At 47.5% G+C, this 20,315-nt stretch overlaps 1 protein-coding gene across 1 annotated transcript; it reads right to left on the reverse strand.

The window, feature by feature from the left end:
- Window positions 1–350: 350 nt before the first annotated feature.
- LOC135883617 (histone H4) lies at window positions 351–738 on the reverse strand. Its single transcript, XM_065410836.1, has one exon. It carries the CDS (start codon window positions 713–715, stop codon window positions 404–406), a length of 312 nt encoding a protein of 103 aa, XP_065266908.1. The 5' UTR covers window positions 716–738; the 3' UTR covers window positions 351–403.
- Between the last annotated feature and the right edge of the window lie 19,577 nt (window positions 739–20,315).

A 20,315-nucleotide genomic window follows, 5' to 3' on the forward strand; every position in this document is an offset into this window, starting at 1 on the left:
TAACATACATCGCTTCTCGCGTTACTGGCCAGATTGTAAATCCCTTGCTTTGAAAAGCCTCATATAGGTGCGCACTCGTTAATTTTAAACCGTGTGTGGCTTTCACTAAGTCTTGGTGTTTGTGTACGCTCAGTTGGAAAGTAAGGAACTAACATGTTTTATTGAGAGAAAAGTATTGTACAGAAAACCCGATAATTTAAGCAGTCGTTCTAGAAAATTTTACTTCATACACTAGAGCTAATTAGCTCGATTAAATATAAACAGAAGCACTGATATCGCTCTACCGGGCCTCTCTACCGAAGAAGGAAACCGCAAGCACAACAGCTCTTTTCATGAAAGTGTGGGTGGCTCTGAAAAGAGCCTTTGGGTTATAGGTGTTTTCTGAGACAATTACTGGCACAGGTTAGCCTCCAAATCCGTACAGTGTACGACCCTGGCGCTTCAACGCATAAACAACATCCATGGCAGTCACAGTCTTCCGCTTCGCATGCTCGGTGTAAGTAACGGCATCTCTGATCACATTCTCCAAAAACACCTTCAGCACCCCTCGAGTCTCCTCGTAAATGAGACCCGAAATGCGCTTCACGCCCCCACGACGAGCTAAACGGCGAATAGCGGGTTTTGTAATGCCCTGGATGTTGTCCCTCAACACCTTCCTATGGCGCTTAGCGCCTCCTTTTCCGAGACCCTTGCCGCCCTTACCACGACCAGACATATCGACTAGAATTACAGACAGAGCTGTGTAGCGAGAGTGGGGGAACGTCTCCGTATATTGCCTGGTGTACGACCTGATTGAGAACTGCAGACGAAAAAGGGCGGATTATTTGCACCTTCCCTCCTCCCACGCTCTTCGCTGTCTATGCATGCGGCGGTTGGGACGGGACAGCGCTAGGCAGGCAAAACATTCCAGCATAATTCTTTTTAGCCTCTTTACTAAAGGAGACCAGTGCAGGAAAAACAGCTTTAGGATTAGGAGACTCAGAGCTAAGGGCTAGCACTAATCATTGTAACTGCTCTAGAAGACCACGTTTCCTGACACTGCTGGGCCTCTCAGCGTGCTGCTGGTTAAATTAGGACTCTCTTTACAATATCTTTTCTATTTGTCTTTTGAATATTGTCCCTTCTGGTAAAATCATTTGATAACGCGGCTTCCCGTGGGGGTGGCTGCTATTGTGTGGCTATGTAACGCTCACCCCTTCCTCCCCCCCCCCCCCCAATTTCAAGTAGGAATCTGCGGCAAAATATGACCAATCGGGTTCCCTGACAGATGCCTCCCTCTCCGCCTCCCCGACATTCGTCGCCATTTCCCAAAGCTTGAACAGAGGAGGGTTTAAAATCTGCTACATTCAGATCTAATCAAAAGTGACGAGGCTGGGCACGTATGTTCGTTCTTTATTCTGTCTCCTCACCTAATGTGAATGATGTCGCTGCCACTGTGTGACTACTGATATGAATGGTTACAGAAAGGGCATGCAAAAAATCAGGCTTCTCTCCTATTTCACAAAGGGAAAGCTGGGAGGGGTGGCTGGAAGAGACCCTTATCCTTGCTTTAATGTATAAAGTCGAAACAAAGGTTTCATGTTTGTGATTGTGAAAGGGCTAGATTTTTAATTACCCGGTCGAATGTACGGGGGAAACCACACATATACTGTGTGTATATATCTTATATTTGTCCAACTAATTGGAAAGCTAGCCCATATATATATTGCCCAGGCCCCAAGACAAAACAGTGCAAGTTCTACACAATAATGGGTTACCTTAGCTTTGTTGATCTCTGCAAATCATAGGTGGTAATGATTAAATGTTTAATCAGTCATATAATATAGCACCTTTTTCTCCCAGTTACACACACACACTGCTGTGTAGTCTCTCTCTAATCTTTTGTATATGCTCTCCAACACTTCCAGCTTCCAGGTAAAATCAATAAATATAGGAATGAACTTGAAGGGCTCTGGCTTTTCTCCCTTATTGACTTTGCTTGGAGTAAGTTTTGTTTCTGGTTGGTTGGTTGGTTCATATTTGGCAGGTGTTTTGTTGGGTTTTTTTTGGTGCTGTGAAAAACACCAAAAACTGTGACCCTACTTACCGATCCATTTGGTCTTGTAATTATACGTGAAATACAGTAGCAGTTTTTCCATCCTCATCTTTTGTTTCTATTTTCATGGATGTTTCAATTTGTTCTTTCAGAACTGCAGAGATTACAATATGAAATTTAACTGCACAGGAGAAATTGAGATGCATGTAGCTACACCTGATGGTTGATTTGTTTGTGTATCGTTTCCTGTTTGCCTTTTTAAATATATTAAATATAGAAGATTAGCTTTTATTTTATTTTATATATTAAATTACTTATTTATAAAATATCAATATTATTAATATTACAATCTTATTCTGATAACAGAATAATGATTTTTAAGAACAAGGTCTTTTCTCACAACTATCAGGATTTGCTAAAATAAACAAATACAATTCAACCAGCCATAAAATGAAAATAAAATAGAAATTTAAATGACTAACTATAAATCCCTTTCCCTTCCAGTTTCTCAAGTCATTCTCTTGCCCAGGCAAATTGAATGTATACATATATTTTTTCTCTCAAAACTGTACATTAATAATTATTAATTAATTAAATTAATGCCTAAAAACTTAGGTAATGTAGAGTTAAGGTTGCCAAGCATTACCTTCTGCTTTTCCAGAATTTGGAGTGTGGACAACCTGAAACCTCTGAAAATCAGAAAATGGTAAATTAAAGTTTATATTGCTCCCCTAATGCATCCTTAAAGCTTGAATTAGCCACTGGAAATGGTTCAATAATGATGATGCCTTAAAAAGTAAACATGAGAAATGAATAAGAGAATATGCTCATGTTTATGTTTGGTCTTCTTATCCTGGGGATTGTTAGCAGTCTGGTGGCATACATAACCGTGATCTCCAGGATTTAGTGGCGGATAGGTGAAGATAATGGTCATAGGAATTTTTAGGGCAAGAAAGAAGGGGTGGTAACATTTTACAGGTTTGGGATGGCCTGTTTGGAGTAGGCTTTGAGTATCGGCCACATGTAGGTAACTCCTGTTGGCTATGCCTGAACTAAGTCAAAGTTTTGCCTCAGGCCTTGGCTACACTTGCGAGTTACAGCGCTGTAAAGGCTCCCCCAGCGCTGTAACTCACTCCCCCTCCACACTGGCAAGGCATTTGCAGCGCTGTATCTCCGTGGTTGCAGCGCTGCATGTACTCCACCTCTCCGAGAGGAATAGCGAGTATTGCGCTGCCGCTGCAGCGCTGCGGCGCCAGTGTGGCCGCCCAATGCGCTGTGAATGGCCTCCAGAATTATTCGGCAGTATCCCACAATGCCTGTTCTAGCCACTCTGGTCATCAGTTCAAACTCTGGCCTGGCCTCAGGTAACCAACCATGTGACCCACCCTTTACATTCCCCGGGAATTTTAAAAATCCCCTTCCTGTTTGCTCAGCCTGGCGTGGCGTGGAGTGCTATCAGCGAATCTTTCCAGGTGACCATGCCTCCACGCGCCAAGTGAGCCCCAGCATGGAGCAATGGCGAGTTGCTGGACCTCATCAGTGTTAGGGGGGAGGAAGCTGTCCAGTCCCAGCTGCGCTCCAGCCGTAGGAATTACGATACCTTCGGGAAGGTATCAAAGGACATGATGGAAAGGGGCCATGACCGTGTCCGCGCCACTGTGCCGCGAGGGGCGGGGGGACCATTGCTGCACACAGGCAAGCTGCATATGGGCCAGGGCAGAAGCCGCATTGCAGTAGAAGACCCTCCCTTGCTTCCCAGGTCACCCTTAGCAGTGAGATATCGTCCAGGACAAACTCCTGTGGAAAATGTTGGGACAGTGTTCAGTGTAGGTGCCCCCTGAAGCTGTTGGCTCTCCCCAAGGCACAGAAACCCAGAGGACAGTGCAGCCCTGAAACAATCAGTCCCCCTTACTCACCATTTTGAGGCTCCCGCGGGATATGTGTGCTCTGTTTCGGACGGGAAAATTATGCTATTGTGTAGACCCTGTGTGTTTTCTACTCCTTAAGTGCGGGGGGAATCATTAGTCTGTCTGGTGTAAACAATGCTGCCTCTGTTAAATATTGCATTTTGCCTATACAGCTGCATCAACCTTGAGACCTCAGCCGTCCCTCTTATCGCCTGCTCAGAGACTGCAAAGACTCAGGAAGAGACCGCGAAAAAGCAAAGAAGACATGCTGCAAGAAGTGATGCGGCAATCTATTAAAGAGAATGAGAATGCACAGGACTGGAGGGAGAGAGAAAGCAGGATCCGCCAGGAAAACGCAGCGCACCAGCGGCAAACCACCGTGCACCGGCAGCAAAGCACTGATAGGCTCATAAGCATCCTGGAGCGCCAAGCAGATGCTATCCAGGAGCTGGTAGCCATGCAGAAAGAGGAGCAGTACCGCAAACGCCACCCCCCCTACAGCCCTTGTCCCAAAACTCTTTCCGTTGTGCCCCACTGTCACCTCCAACCCACTTTCCCCAACTTCCGTGTTCTTCACGCCACCCGCTGCCTCCAACACCAGTATCTTCACCACCCATCCCTGAAAACCACGACCCTTACCCTCTGCACTCAACCCCCATCACCATGCAGTATAGCTATCCTGAAGTGCAGCACTCACTGCACAGCACACCAGACAGGACATACGCGAATCTGTGATTGTACCGTTCCCCACTCCACCCCCTTGTTTCTTTTCACTAAATAATATTTTTTTCTTTTCAATAAATGGATTCTTTGGCTTTGAAAACATTCTTTATTATTGCATAAAGTAAAAGACTCCTTAGCTCAGGAAATAAACAGGCACTGCAAGTCTGCTTGTCTGCTAAGCAGACACTGATTCCTAAAGATTGGAACTACTGCACTTCACTCCCGTGCAGGGCACCAGATATCACTGCTGGTTTTCAGCCTCAAATTGCTCCCTCAAGGCATCCCTAATCCTTGCAGCCCCGCACTGGGCCCCTGTAATAGCCCTGCTCTCTGGCTATGCAAATTCAGCCTCCAGGTATTGAACCTCAGAGGTCCATGCCTGAGTGAAGCTTTCACCCTTCCCTTCACAAATATTATGGAGGGCACAGCACGCGGATATAACCGCGGGGATGCTGTTTTCGGCCAAGTCCAGCTTCCCATACAGAGATCGGCAGCGGCCCTTTAAACGGCCAAAGGCACACTCCACAGTCATTCGGCACCGGCTCAGCCTGTAGTTGAACCGTTCCTTGCTGCTGTCAAGGCTCCCTGTGTAGGGTTTCATGAGCCACGGCATTAACGGGTAAGCGGGATCTCCAAGGATCACAATGGGCATTTCAACTTTGTGTGCGTCATGCACCTTTCCGGGCCAGCCTGTGTTAATGTCAATGAAACGCCCACGGTGATCCACAAGCGCCTGGAGAACCATAGAGAAATACCCCTTCCGATTAACGTACTCGGATCCTAGGTGGGGTGGTGCCAGAATAGGAATGTGCGTCCCATCTATCGCCCCTCCACAGTTAGGGAACCCCATTTGTGCAAAGCCATCCACTATTTCCTGCACGTTACCCAGAGTCACGGTTCTTCTGAGTAGGATGCGATTAATGGCCTTGCAAACTTGCATCAACACGATTCCAACGGTCGACTTTCACACTCCAAACTGGTTTGCGACCGACCAGTAGCTGTCTGGAGTTGCCAGCTTCCAGATTGCAATAGCCACCTGCTTCTCCACTGGCAAGGCAGCTCTCAATCTCGTGTCCTTGCGCCGCAGGGTGGGGGCGAGCTCCTCACACAGTCCCATGAAAGTGGCTTTTCTCATCCGAAAGTTCTGCAGCCACTGCTCGTCATCCCAGACTTCCATGACGATGTGATTCCACCACTCGGTGCTTGTTTCCCAAGCCCAAAAACGGCGTTCCACGGTGCTGAGCATGTCCGTGAATGCCACAAGCAATTAAATGTCGTACACGTTACACGGCTCGATAGCATCGTCGGACTCCTCACCCTCACTCTCACTGTCACTTTGGATCTTAAGGAATAGTTCGACAGCCAAACGTGACATGCTGGCGAGACTCGTCATCATACGCCTCAGCAGTTCGGACTCCATTTCCCGCAGACAGATCGCGCTGCACAGAAACCGTTGAAAGATGGCGCCAAAGGTGGACGGAAACAAAGGGATTTCTGGGATGCGAAGCGATGCATCACGGGGCATTGGGACAGGACCCAGAATCCCCCGCACCCACGCCCCCTTCCCACAACCCACGGCGCCAGAATGGGAAGAGGTGCTCTGTGGGATAGCTGTCCATAATGCACCGCTCCCAGTAGCGCTGGAATTGCCGCAAATGTGGCCACGACAGTGCGCTGGGCAGCTGTCAGTGTGGACAGACTGCAGCGCTTTCCCTACTCAGCTGCACGAAGTCAGGTTTAACTCACAGCGCTGTACATCTGCAAGTGTAGCCAAGGCCTCAGTGAACTGAAGTTGTTAGACTTTGTCATATAGTGCTCATTTTGCTCTGTTCCTACCGTGTTCTGAAGCATCTATGAGTGTAGAGTGCTAGTATGTTTGTTATTAGCATTTGGGACATCAATCAAAGAGTACACAATAAAGATTGTGTTGTGTACCTTGACTTTTTAACTTCGGCTTTCAGAGGTTTAAGTTTACCAAACTTCCACAATGTGGAGGGGCACTAGGCAGTGCTGGGCAACCTGCATTAACAAAGTTTTTGGATAGTAAATTTCCTTGTTTTATTAAAACATAATTTCTCAGCATCCTCATATTTTACAGACTCTCCCTCCACTTCTTCCCGTTTCTTGGCAATAGTTACCCCAGCCAGAGACGACACTGGTTGCACATTAATCCCTTCATTGTCTATGCATCATCTCAAGGACTTTTCACATGTCCAACACAGCTCAGCCTTTCCTCCCCAGCATGCCTCCCTACATAGGAATAGGCTGAGCTGTTCAGAAGCAGATAGAGGAACAATGAAGGGGCTTCCATGCAGTCAGTAGCAGCAATTTTTGAAGTGGGATAGAAATTGGGGGGGCATGTCTGTAGTATTTTGGAAAGGGCAGAGTTGAACCTCCCTGTGTCACCCACTTCATACCTCTGACTCTCTAGACTCTCTTTGTGCACACCATTGACTGCATTGCTCTGACTTCCCCTTCCCTCTAAGAGCAGCAGTATGGGGGGCTGTAGGATTAACCTGGAGCCTCTTACTGCTGGAGACAGCATGGAGCAGGAGGGGAGTTTTGTGTTATTCCTGTGTTCGGAGACCAGTGGTGGGAGGGGGAGCCAGATACCCCTCCCAGCTTGGTGAGGCAGCCACAGGCAGGACATCTAGATAGCCTTATAGGTAGTGCTGGGGATGAGCTGATGATCGTGGTACATGTGGGTACCAATGATGTAAAGAAATGTAGGAGAAAAGTCCCGGAATTTTGGCTGCTAGGTAAGAGATTAAAGTCCAGGATGTACATGGTAGCATTCTCTGAAATGCTTCCAGTTCCACATGCAGGGCCAGTAAGACAGGCAGAACTGCAGGGTCTCAATGTGTGGATGAGGCAATGGCGTAGGGATGAGGGATGTAGGTTTATTAGAAACTGGGGAACCTTATGGGGAAGGAGTGGCCTATACAGGAGGAATGGCTCCCCCTTAAACAAAAGGCAACCAGACAGCTGGCACATACAGTTAAAAAGAAGTGCTGGGAGAACACCAACAGGTGCAGAGGAGCACACGGTTTGAGTGGAGATGTCCCTTAGGGATGAATTTATTAAAGGGGAATACTGTATCCTAATACAGAGGATAGGAAAGAAGTTGGTAAAGTACAGGTAGGCGGCAGTGAGGGACAGTCAAATGTAATAGAGTCCCATTTAAATATAACACATGAAGGCAAGCAACTGAATACTGACAAAATGTACAAATGCTAGAAGTCTTAATACCATGGGTGAACTAGAGTGCCTGGCATTGAATGAGAATATTGATATCATAGGCATCACTGAAACCTAGTGGATAAAGGATAATCAATGGGACATAGCAATACCAGGATATAAAATAGATAGGAATGACAACAGAGTAGGTTGCGCTGGTGGGGGAGTGGAATTATATGTTAAAGAAAGAGATGAGTCAAATAAGGTAAAAATCTGAAGTGATACAAACTGTACTATAGTATCTCTATGGATAGAAATTCCATGCTTGAATAAAAAGAGTAAAGCAGTAGGAATATACCACTGGCCAACTGTCCTGGATGGTCACAGCGATTGTAAAATGCAAAGGGAGGCTAGAGAGAGGTTACAAAAGCAGAAAACACAATAATAATGAGTGAGTTCAACTATACTCATATTGACTGGGTAAATGTAACCTCAGACCATGATGCAGAGATAAAATTTCTAGACACTATAAATGACTGCATCTTGCAGCAGCTAGTTCTGGAACTCACTTGGGGAAAGGCAATTGATGTAGTCCCAAGAAGAGCAGAGGATGTGGTTCAAAAGGTAACTATAGCTGAACTGCTCAGTAATAGTGACCACAATGTAGTTAAATTTAACATTCTTGTAGTGGGGATAATACCAAAAAACCTCAGCCACAGAAACATTTAACTTTAAAAAAGGAAACTACACAAAAATGAGGACACTTGTTAGACATAAATTAAATGGAGCAGTCACAAGTGTTAAATGCCTGAAAGCAGCATCGGGACTATTTAAATATACCATAACAGAGGCTCAGACTAAATGTGTACCCCAAGTCAGAAAAGACAAGAGGATCAAAAGAATGCCACAGTAGCTAAACAACAGAGCAATGGAGGCCATTAGAGGCAAAAAGGCATCCTTTAAAATTTGGAAGTCAAATCCTAGTGTGGATAATAGAAAAAAAGGTGCACAAACTCTGGTAGGTTAAGTGTGAAAGTATAATAAGATAGGCCAGGAAAGAATTTGAGAAGCAACTTGCTAAAGATGCAAAAAATTAACAGTGAGAACTTTTTTAAGTACATCAGAAGCAGGAAGCCTGCCAAACAGGCACTGGGACCACTAGATGACAAAGGTGTAAAAAAGAGCACAGAGGGTATGTCTACACAGAAATTAAACACCCACTGCTGGCCCATGTCAGCTTATTCAGGCTCGCGGGGGTCGGTCTATATGGGGCTGTTTAATTGCAGTGTAGACATTTGGCTCAGGCTTGAACCTGGGCTCTGGGATTCTCCCCTCTTGCTGGGTCTCTCTCTTGTCTCTCTAATATCCTAGGACTAACATTGCTACAACAACATTGCATGCAACAATGGAAGATATTGAATTTTGCCATTTGAAATGGAAATGCCATAACATGAAGCAAAAGGAAGAAAAACTTAACAGCAACATCTATTTCCCGAGTAAATTCAAGAAACAAAACATCATCCCCAGAGGTTTCATCATCTGTAACCCTCTGACCACTACGTAAAAACTCCAAATATGCTGAACAGCTCGGCAGAAGGACTTCAGAAAAACAGAGGCCTTGCCTACACTGCCACTTTACAGCGCTGCAACTTTCTTGCTCAGGGGTGTGAAAAAACACATCCCTGAGCGCTGCAAATTTCAGCGCTGTAAAGTGGCACTGTAGGCAGTGCATCAGCGCTGGTAGCTACTCCCCTTCTGGGGGTGATTTTTTTAACAGCTCTGGGAGAGCTCTTTCCCAGCGCTGGTGCCGCAACTACACAGCCATGTTAAAGCACTGCTGTGGCAGTGCTTTAAAGTTGCTAGTGAAGACATACCCTGATAAACCACTTACTGCACCTCACATAATTAAACAAGAAATCATCACAGGCTCCCACACACTGGAGAAAAAAACAATCTGGGAACCAACCTGGAAATCATGCAAAAATCCCAAAGCAACTGTAAAAAGAAAAACAAAAATACCTGAAAACCAACACCAAAATGAAAAGTGGAACCAACTACAACAACTCCGCAACCCACAGAACACCATCTCCTGGAGAAACCATGGCACCAGGACCCACCACATGGACACTATGTGACACTCCAACATCATCAATTTATCAAGACTATCCCTAACTAGAGCTGAATTATCTGTACTCTCCAAGGAACTGGACTTCTGCCCCACAACAGAAACTGTTACCATACTAACGTGGAGAACTAAAAGAATTCTTCTGCCAACTCCACCTCAAAGAATACTTTCACTACAATGATGACACCACCCACAATAATCACATTTCCACCAACAGTCATAAGAAAAAAGAATCATCTGACTGGACAGTGGACACCCCACAGTTGATAAATCCACACTATTGATCACTAATTGCTCAGGAAAAAAAAAAAAAAAAAAAAAAAAGACTGTGAAATCACATACACCACAATCTCTCCACCATTGACAGGACAGCTATACAGTCCCTGAAATCCAATCAGCAGACAGTGATTAAACCAGCAGACAAAGGGGGTGCCATCATAGTCTTCAACCATGATGACTATGTTAACCAGGTCAACTGACAACTCTCTGAACTACCACCTATTATAAAGAACTCAAAGAAGACTACACCACACAGTTTACCCAGGAAATAAAAGATATCATCAAATACTTTCCCAAACAACTCCAAGAGACACTCTACAACCTCATCCCCCACAAACCCAACTCAGCAATCTTCTACATCAGTGGCTCTCAACCTTTTCAGACCACTATACCCCGTTCAGGAGTCTGACTTAACTTGCGTACCCCCAAGTTTCACTTCACTTAAAAACTACTTGCTTACAAAATTCAATCAGTTGCACGCATACAAAATGGGAAATGACGTCCTAGGAAGGAGTAATGTGGAAAGGGATTTGGGGATCATAGTGGAGCTTAAGCTAATATGAGTCAAGGGTGTAACACTGTTGCAAAAAAAGCAAACATCATTCTCAGAAGAATTAGCAGGACTGTTGTAAGCAAGACATGAGAAATAATTCTTCCACTCTACTCCGCGCTGATTAGGCCTCAACTGGAGTATTGTGTCCAGTTCTGAGCGGTCCAGAGAAGAGCAACAAAAATGATTAAAGGTTTAGAAAACATGACCTATGACGGAAGATTGAAAAAACTGAGTTTGTTTAATCTGGAAAAAAGAAGACTGAGAGGGGACATGATAACAGTTTTCAAGTACATAAAAGGTTGTTACAAGGAGGAGGGAGAAGAATTGTTCTTCTTAACCTCTGAGGCTAGGACAAGAAGCAATGAGCTTAAATTGCAGCAAGGAAGGTTTAGGTTAGACATTAGGAAAAACTTCCTAACTGTCAGGGTGGTTAAGCACTGGAATAAATTGCCTATGGAGGTTGTGGAATCTCCATCGTTGGAGATTTTTAAGAGCAGGTTAGACAAACACCTGTCAGGAATGGTCTAGATCAGGGATTTCAAACACGCGGCCCGCGGGGCTATTTCCTTCGGCCTGCCAAGCGGGCTGTGTGCCCCCCCGGCCTACCTCCAGGGTCATTTGAGTTTGAGACCCCAGGGGGACCAGGTGGGCCACATGAGGACTAGTTCATTGGCCCGAGGGCTGCATCACTAACACCCCTCCCTTCGTTGCCCCCGGCCCTGCCACCACTCCACCCCTTCCATGAGGCCCCACCCCTGCCCTGTCTCTTCCCACCCCTTCCCTGCCCCCATTCTAACCCCTTCCCTGAAGTCCCCATCCCAACTCCGCCCCCTCCGTGCCCCCAGGGTGAGGGGTGCGGCAGGGGGTCGGGGTGCAGCAGGGGGCTCAGGGCAGGGAGTTGGGGTGCAGGGTGCAGGAGGGAGTGCGGGGTGTGGCAGAGGGTTGGGGTTCAGGCAGGGGGCTCAAGGCAGGCGGTTGGGGGGCGGGGTGCAGGAGGGCTTCAGGCTCCGGGGTGGCAGCGGCGCACACCAGGGCCAGGGCAGACTGCCTGCCTGCCCTGGCCCTGGCCCCGCGCCGCTCCACGAAGCAGCTGGAACCATGTCCCTGTGGCCCCTGGGGGAGAGGGGACGCAGGGCTCCGCACGCTGCTTGCCGCTCCTCCAGGTACCTACCCCGAAGCTCCCATTGGCCGCGGTTCCCCGTTCCCTGCCAATGGGAGCTGCGGGGGGGGCGGTGCCTGGAAACCAGGGCAACACACAGAGCCCTCTGCTCTCCCACCCCTCCCCCCAGCCGCAGGGACGTGATGCCAGCCGCTTCAGGGAGTGGTGCGGGGCTAGAGGGGGGCAATCCCACGGGTGTAGTTTGCGTGTGGGGCACGTGTTTGAGACCCCTGGTCTAGATAATACTTCGTCCTGCCATGAGTGCATGGGACTGTACCAGATGACCTCTCGAGGTCCCTTCCAGTCCTGTGATTCTATGATTCCAAAATCAGACATAAAAATACGAAAGTTTCACAGCACACTATTACTGAAAAATTGCTGATTTTCTCATTTTTACCATATAATTATAAAATAAATCAATTGGAATATAAATACTGTACTTAAATTTCAGTGTATAGTGTATAGAGCAGTATAAACAAGTCATTGTTTGTATGAAAATTGTATGAAACTAGGCAAATATCTAGATGAGTTGATGTACCTACTGGAAGACCTCTGCGTACCCCCAGGGGTACATGTATCCCTGGTTGAGAACCATTCTTCTACATGTTTCCCAAGATACACAAACAAAGGAACCCAGGCAGACCCATCATATCTGGCCATGGCACTCATACTGAAGGCTCATTCACCTGCACATCTACTAATGTTATATATGCCATCATGTGCCAGCAATGCCCCTCTGCCATGTACATTGGCCAAACCGGACAGTCCCTCCGCAAAAGAATAAATGGACACAAATCGGACATCAGGAATGGTAACATACAAAAGCCAGTAAGTGAACACTTCAATCTCCCTGGTCATTCTATTACAGATTTAAAAGTCACTATCATTGAACAAAAAAACTTCAGAAACAGACTTCAAAGAGAAACAGCAGAACTAAAATCCATTTGCAAATTTAACACCATTAATCTGGGCTTGAATGGGGACTGGGAGTGGCTGGCTCATTACAGAAGCAGCTTTTCCTCTCCTGGAATTGACACCTCCTCATCTATTATTGGGAGTGGACTACATCCACCCTGATTGAACTGGCCCTGTCAACACTGGTTCTCCACTTGCGAAGTAACTCCCTGCTCTCCATGTGTCAGTATATAATGCCTGCATCTGTAACTGTCACTCTATGCATCTGAAGAAGTGAGGTTTTTACCCATGAAAGCTTATGCCCAAATAAATCTGTTAGTCTTTAAGGTGCCACCAGACTCCTTGTTGTTTTTGTAGATACAGACTACCACAGCTACCCTCTGATACTTGAAGGAATATTGGGACTCATAGAAACCATCCTCAAAGCACTCACCCCACAAAAGGCTACCTTCATCCAGGACATAACCAACTTCTTCCAGAAAATCTGCAACATTAACAACCTACCTCAGAACACTATTCTTGCCACCATGGATGTCACCTCCCTTTACAACAACATCCCTCACAAGGACCCCATGATTGACTGTCATAAATATCTACAAGATAATGGATAACGCTCAGGTATCCACCCCAAACACATCTCCAAACTCACCCATTTCATCCTTACCCATAACAGTTTTACATTCAACACTTTGTCCAAACCATGGGAACAACCATGGGTTTTAGGATGGTTCCCCAATATGCAAACCTTCTCTAATGCATCACAAAACCAATGATATATTTGAGATATATCAATGTTATTTTCATCCTCCAGACAGATGCCTTAACTTTCTCATAAATTTCCACCACAACTTCAACAACTGCTATCTCTCTATTTTAACTCTCTGTAGAACACTCCCACACTAGCATCAACTTCATGGACACTACAATTAGCTTCAACAATGGAATCCTACAAATAAACTATATACAAGAAACTCATGGATCAACACACTTACCATCACAGATTGATTAACCACACCAAACACACCAAGACATATGTTATCTACAGCCAGGCACTCAGATACCACAGAATATGCTCTGAGGAGAAAGTCCAGGATATATATCTTAACACCCATAAAACTGCCTTCACCAAACAAGGACCCTCTACCAGAGAAGTAGATTGCATCATGGAATCGGCCATCCGAATACCCCCAAGAGAAATTGCCTCAATATGGAAATAAAATCCCCTTTGACTGCACACCCCTGGTTGTCATTTACCACCCCACACTGGAACCCATATGGGGCATCATTAAACAGTTACAAACCATACTCAATGGGGACCACATCCTGAAAGAAATTTTTCCTGAACCCCCTCTTCTGGCCTTCAAACAACCCCTAACATCTCCAAGGTAATCATCAGAAACAAGCTCTCCATAGACTAGGACATAGCAACGCAAAGTAGCACCAGACTCTGCCAGAACAACAGATGCAAAACCTGCAGACATATCTCCACTGTTACAATGATCAACACTCCCCCCCCCCACACACACCTTTCCAGATCCTTGGGTCCTATGCATGCCTATCCACAACATGTGGTGTACCTTATCCTATGCACTAAATGCCCCAATAAGAACTGTGTGGGTGAAATCAAACTATCACTATGCTCTTGAATGAGCTCACACAGAAAAATGGTAAAAGACAAAAATACCATATTACCTGTGGGTGAACACTTTTCACAAAGTATCAGAGGGGTAGCCGTGTTAGTCTGAATCTGTAAAAAGCAACAGAGGGTCCTGTGGTACCTTTAAGACTAACAGAAGTATTGGGAGCATAAGCTTTTGTGGGTAAGAACCTCACTTGAAGAGACTTGCATCTGAAGAAGTGAGGTTCTTACCCACGAAAGCTTATGCTCCCAATACTTCTGTTAGTCTTAAAGGTGCCACAGGACCCTCTGTTACTTTTCACTAAGGCCTGGTCCACACTAACCCCCCACTTCGGACTAAGGTACGCAAATAACGTAGCTGAATTCGAAGTACCTTAGTCCGAACTTACCGCGGGTCCAGACGCTGCAGGCAGGCTCCCCCGTCGATGCCGCGTACTCCTCTCGCTGAGCTGGAGTACCGGCGCCGACGGCAAGCACTTCCGGGATCGATCCCAGAAGATCGATCGCTTACATCCGGACCAGGAAGTAAGTATAGACGTACCCAAAGAGATCACTCTATATCTGACCTCTCAGTCCCCATCCTCAAAAGAAATCTGCACAACACTTTCAAAAGATGAGCCTGGGAGGCTACATTCATAATTTTTCTAGACACTTTTCAATTTTTCAATCATGGATTGAATAGAGACACTGGATTTATGGCTTATTATAATAATCTATAACCCACTACTCCTCTCTGCTCATCTCCCCCCCCCTCGTTTCTCCCCCCCCCCATGACTGGAGAGGCGTTAACTGGCCACTTCACCTTGAATGGTGCCTTGAAATATCTGTTAACTGCTTATGCTAAACAATCTGTTCTATCTTGTATTTAGCTGTGACATTTCCCAGACCTGAAGAAGATCACTGTGGCTCGAAAGCTTGTCTCTCTCACCAGAAGTAGTTGATCCAATAAAATATATTATTAATAAGAGTTGTCATGTAGGGCTGTGCTGGCCCCTCAGAGCTCAGAAGCTGTGCCAGCCAGACCACAGATCTAAAGGGCAAAGATTGGGAAAGGGGCAGTGCTCCTACCCTGAACTCTTGCAACCCCCTCACCTTCTGCAACACTCCTCTCCCACTTTTATCTACCTGGTCTCCGATCCATGTACTTCCCCACCACTGCTCCAATTTATTCCCTCTTTTATTCCCTTTGTTCCACATTTCTATGACCTCCTCCACATGCTTGTTGCTCTGAGCACCTACACTCCCGCCCCAAACGCAGCCACCAATTCCACCCTCCTTGACACTCCATGCCCCTGGTAAACCTGGAGGGGCTATGGGAAGAGGGAGGGTGGTGGGCCTCTGAGAAGTGCATGTAACAGCTGAAGGCAGGAGAGTGTAGACTCAGGCCTGGTCTACACTTAAAATATAGGTCAATGTAGGTACAACTCCCAGGGCTGTGAAAAATCCAAACTGCTCAGTGTTCTAGCTATACTGACTTAACCCCTAGTCTAGATGTAGCTAGGTTGTAGAAGAATGCTTCCATGAACTTTACCTACCATTACTTTGGGCGGGGGGGGGGGGGGGGGGGGGAGGGAAGGGGTGCCCCTGGGAGAGTTCCTAAACTGATGGAAAAACCTCTTCCATAACTGTAGTCTGTGCCTACACTATGGGGTTATGTCAGCATAACTATGGCACTTTAGCTGTGCCACTATAATTCTCATAGGCCTGGTCTACACTAGGAGTTTATGTCGAATTTAGCACCGTTACATCGAATTAACTCTGCACCCGTCCACACAACGAAGCTATTTAGTTCGACATAGAGGTCTCTTAAATTCGACTTCTGTACTCCTCCCCAACGAGGGGAGTAGTGCTAAATTCGACATGGCCATGTCGAATTAGGCTAGGTGTGGATGGAAATCGACGGTAATAGCTCCGGGAGCTATCCCACAGTGCACCACTCTGTTGACGCTCTGGACAGCAGTCCGAGCTCGGATGCTCTGACCAGCCACACAGGAAAAGCCCCGGGAAAATTTGAATTCCTTTTCCTGTCTGGGCAGTTTGAATCTCATTTCCTGTTTGGACATCGGGGCGAGCTCAGCAGCACTGGCAACGATGCAGAGCTCTCCAGCAGAGATGGCCATGCAATCTCAGAATAGAAAGAGGGCCCCAGCATGGACTGATCGGGAAGTCTTGGATCTGATCGCTGTGTGGGGCGATGAGTCCGTGCTTTCCGAGCTGCGATCGAAAAGACGGAATGCAAAGATCTACGAGAAGATCTCAAAAGCCATGGCAGAGAGAGGATACAGCCGGGATGCAACGCAGTGCCGCGTGAAAATCAAGGAGCTGAGACAAGGCTACCAGAAGACCAAAGAGGCAAACGGACGCTCCGGATCCCAGCCCCAGACATCCCGTTTCTACGAGACACTGCATTCCATCCTAGGTGCGGCCGCCACCACTACCCCACCACTGACCGTGGACTCTGAGGATGGGATATTTTCGACGGCCGGTTCCTCGGAGATGTTAGCGGACGGGGAAGATGAGGAAGGAGATGAGGAGGACGAGGCCGTCGACAGCGCTTACAACGCTGATTTCCCCGACAGCCAGGATCTCTTCATCACCCTTACAGAGATCCCCTACCAACCGTCCCCAGGCGTTAACCCGGACACAGAATCAGGGGAAGGATCAGTCAGTAAGTGTTTTAAACATGTAAACATTTATTTTTAACAGAACAGGAATATTAACAATATTAACAATGGGTTTTTCATGATTAGTTTGCCCTAGGCGCTTAACGTTTCAGTCCTTGGCAGTGCAACTACTGAAAAAAAATCTAACAATGTCCGGTTTAGCATGATTGTTTTGCCCTAGGCGCTCTACTGTTTAGTCCCTGCCAGTGCAGCTACAGTAAAATCCGGTCTATATGTCCGGGGATAGAGCAGAAATCCTCCTGGGACATCTCCACGAAGCTCTCCTGGAGGTAATTGGAAAGCCTTTGCATCAGGTTCCTGGGGAGAGCGGCCTTATTGGGTCCTCCGTGGTAGGAAACGTTTCCGCGCCAGGAGACAATCAAGTACTCGGGTATCATTGCCTTGCAGAGCATGGCGGCATACGGCCCTGGTCTTTGCAGGCTTTCCCGAAGCATCCTTTCTTTCTCCGTCTCTGAAATCCTCATCAAAGTGATGTCGCTCATGGTGACCTGCTTTGAATTAGGTAGGGGAATGTTAGTATTGGGACTGCTTGCCTGTTCCTTTACAGAACTGTAACCGGCGGTTTACAGCCACACGGTGGAGGCGGGAGAGGAGCAGCATACAGGGATCTTTCCCTGGGACAGCCGCGAGGGGGTGGGACAGGGGCAGAGTTCATGCTTACCGGATTGCTGGCAGCAGGGACTGGCATTGCTTTGAACGTGAAGGGAGGCCAGTGCTATTATTAAAGTTTTAAGCAGCCACAAGTCTACGGCTTACCATGTCAGCCTGTTACCCAAATTCCGCTGTCCTGTCCCGCTTGTCTGATCTGCACTGCAAGACCCCAGGCACTGAATGCGAAAGCCGAAAATTCGACCTTGTCCTGAGTGCGCATGTGATAGGTGCTGTGCATGGTCTTGTTCACAGAGAAAGACTATGTTCTTTGTTCACAAAAAAAATTATCTTTCTGAGGAATTCACTCCCTTTTTCCCATCCCACAGCTGCGACTGTCTCCCGACCTAGCCTGGCATCACACTCCCAGAGGCTAGCGCAGATTAGGCGTAGGAAGAAGAGGACACGGGAGGACATGTTCTCGGAACTTATGGGCTGCTCCCGAGCCCAGGCAGCCCAGCAGCCCCAGTGGAGGGAGAACTTGTCCCAAATGCACCGATCACACATGGAACGGGAGGAGAGGTGGCGTCAGGAAAACCAGCAGGCGACTCAAAAGCTGCTTGGACTAATGAGGGAGCAAACGGACACGCTCCGGCGCCTTGTGGATGTTCTGCAGGACCGGAGGCAGGAGGACAGAGCCCCGCTGCAGTCTATCTCTAACCGCCCTCCCCCGCCACAAAGTCCCATACCCCCCTCACCCAAAGTCCCAAGAAGGAGGGGCGGCAGAGTCCGTGAAAACTCTCACTCCACCCCTGCAGACTGCTCAAGTACCAGAAGGCTCTCATTCCCCAAAATTTGATAAGTCCTTTCCTTCCCGCCTCACCCAAGCCCCCGTCCCAGTTTCATCCCCCAGTTTCATGTGTAGTTGCTAATAAAAAATACGTTTCTGTTAATTACTGTTTCCATCATGTTCTTTTAGAGGAGAGTCTGTTTGAAGGGGGGGAAGGGGGTTGGTAATTGGACAGGACAGTCACCTTTACCAGGGTACAGACACGGGGGCAGGTTCAGCAGCAGGGCACACACACATTGCAGTCACTAGTTACCCTGGTCAGTCTGGGAGGTGGTTTTCATGTTCTGTGTCGGGGGGGGGGGGGGGGCTATGTGACTTTGTGGCGGGCGAGGGCGGTTAGAGATCTTATGCAGCGGTCCTTATCCTGGATCACAGAGCCACGCAGCAGGGGATCTGTAACCGTCCTCCCCCTGCCACAAAGTCACATAGCCCCCACACACAGAGTCCCGAACAGGAGGGGTGGCAGGCTCCGTTGAAACAACCAGTCCACCAGTGCGGAGCCTGTCATTCCTGGAGTTTAGAAGCGTCCTTTGCATCACTACACTACACCCGCTCCCCACCACAGTCTGCGTCCCAGGTTCAACACTTTACCGCGAAAACAGTAATAAAGAAAACGGTGTTCATTAACAAATTTCAAGTGATTTTATTTTTAAACGTGTGTTGGAAGGGGGGGAACGGGGTATGTAACTGGAGAGGATAGTGAACATTTACTGGGTAAAGAAACGGGGGCAGGTTCAGCTTCTCTGTAAACAAACTTAATAGTCACAGGTTACCCTGCTCACTCAGGAACCTAGCTTTCAAAGCCTCCCGGATGCACAGCGCGTCCCGCTGGGCTCTTCTAATCGCCCGGCTGTCTGGCTGGGTGTAATCAGCAGCCAGGCTATTTGCCTCAACCTCCCACCCCGCCATAAAGGTCTCCCCCTTGCTCTCACACAGATTGTGGAGCACACAGCAAGCTGCAATAACAATGGGGATATTGGTTTCGCTGAGATCAGAGCGAGTCAGTAAGCTTCTCCATCTCCCCTTGAGACGTCCAAAAGCACACTCCACCACCATTCTGCACTTGCTCAGCCGGTAGTTGAAGAGTTCTTTTTCACTGTCCAGGGCGCTTGTTTAGGGCTTCATGAGCCAGGGCATTAGCGGGTAGGCTGGGTCCCCGAGGATCACTATAGGCATCTCCACATCCCCAAGAGTTATTTTGTGGTCCGGGAAGTAAATACCTTCCTGCAGCCGTCTAAACAGACCAGAGTTCCTGAAAACACGAGCGTCATGAACCTTGCCCGGCCATCCGACGTTGATGTTTGTAAAACGTCCCCTATGGTCCACCAGTGCTTGCAGCACCATTGAAAAGTAGCCCTTTCAGTTAATGTCCTTGCTGGCCTGGTGGTCCGGTCCCAGGATAGGGATGTGAGTTCCATCTATAGCCCCACCGCAGTTTGGGAATCCCATCGCGGCGAAGCCATCTATGATGATCTCCACGTTTCCCAGGGTCACTACCTTTGAGAGCAGTAGCTCAACGATTGCGTTGGCTACTTGCATCACAACAACCCCCACGGTAGATTTGCCCACGCCAAAGTGGTTCGCGACTGACCGGTAGCTGTCCGGCGTTGCAAGCTTCCAGAGGGCTATGGCCACTCGCTTCTGGACACTCAGGGCTGCTCGCATCCGGGTGTCCTTGCGC

Source organism: Emys orbicularis, chromosome 1 (genome assembly GCF_028017835.1).
Source record: "Emys orbicularis isolate rEmyOrb1 chromosome 1, rEmyOrb1.hap1, whole genome shotgun sequence".
NCBI classification, from domain to species: Eukaryota; Metazoa; Chordata; order Testudines; family Emydidae; genus Emys; species Emys orbicularis.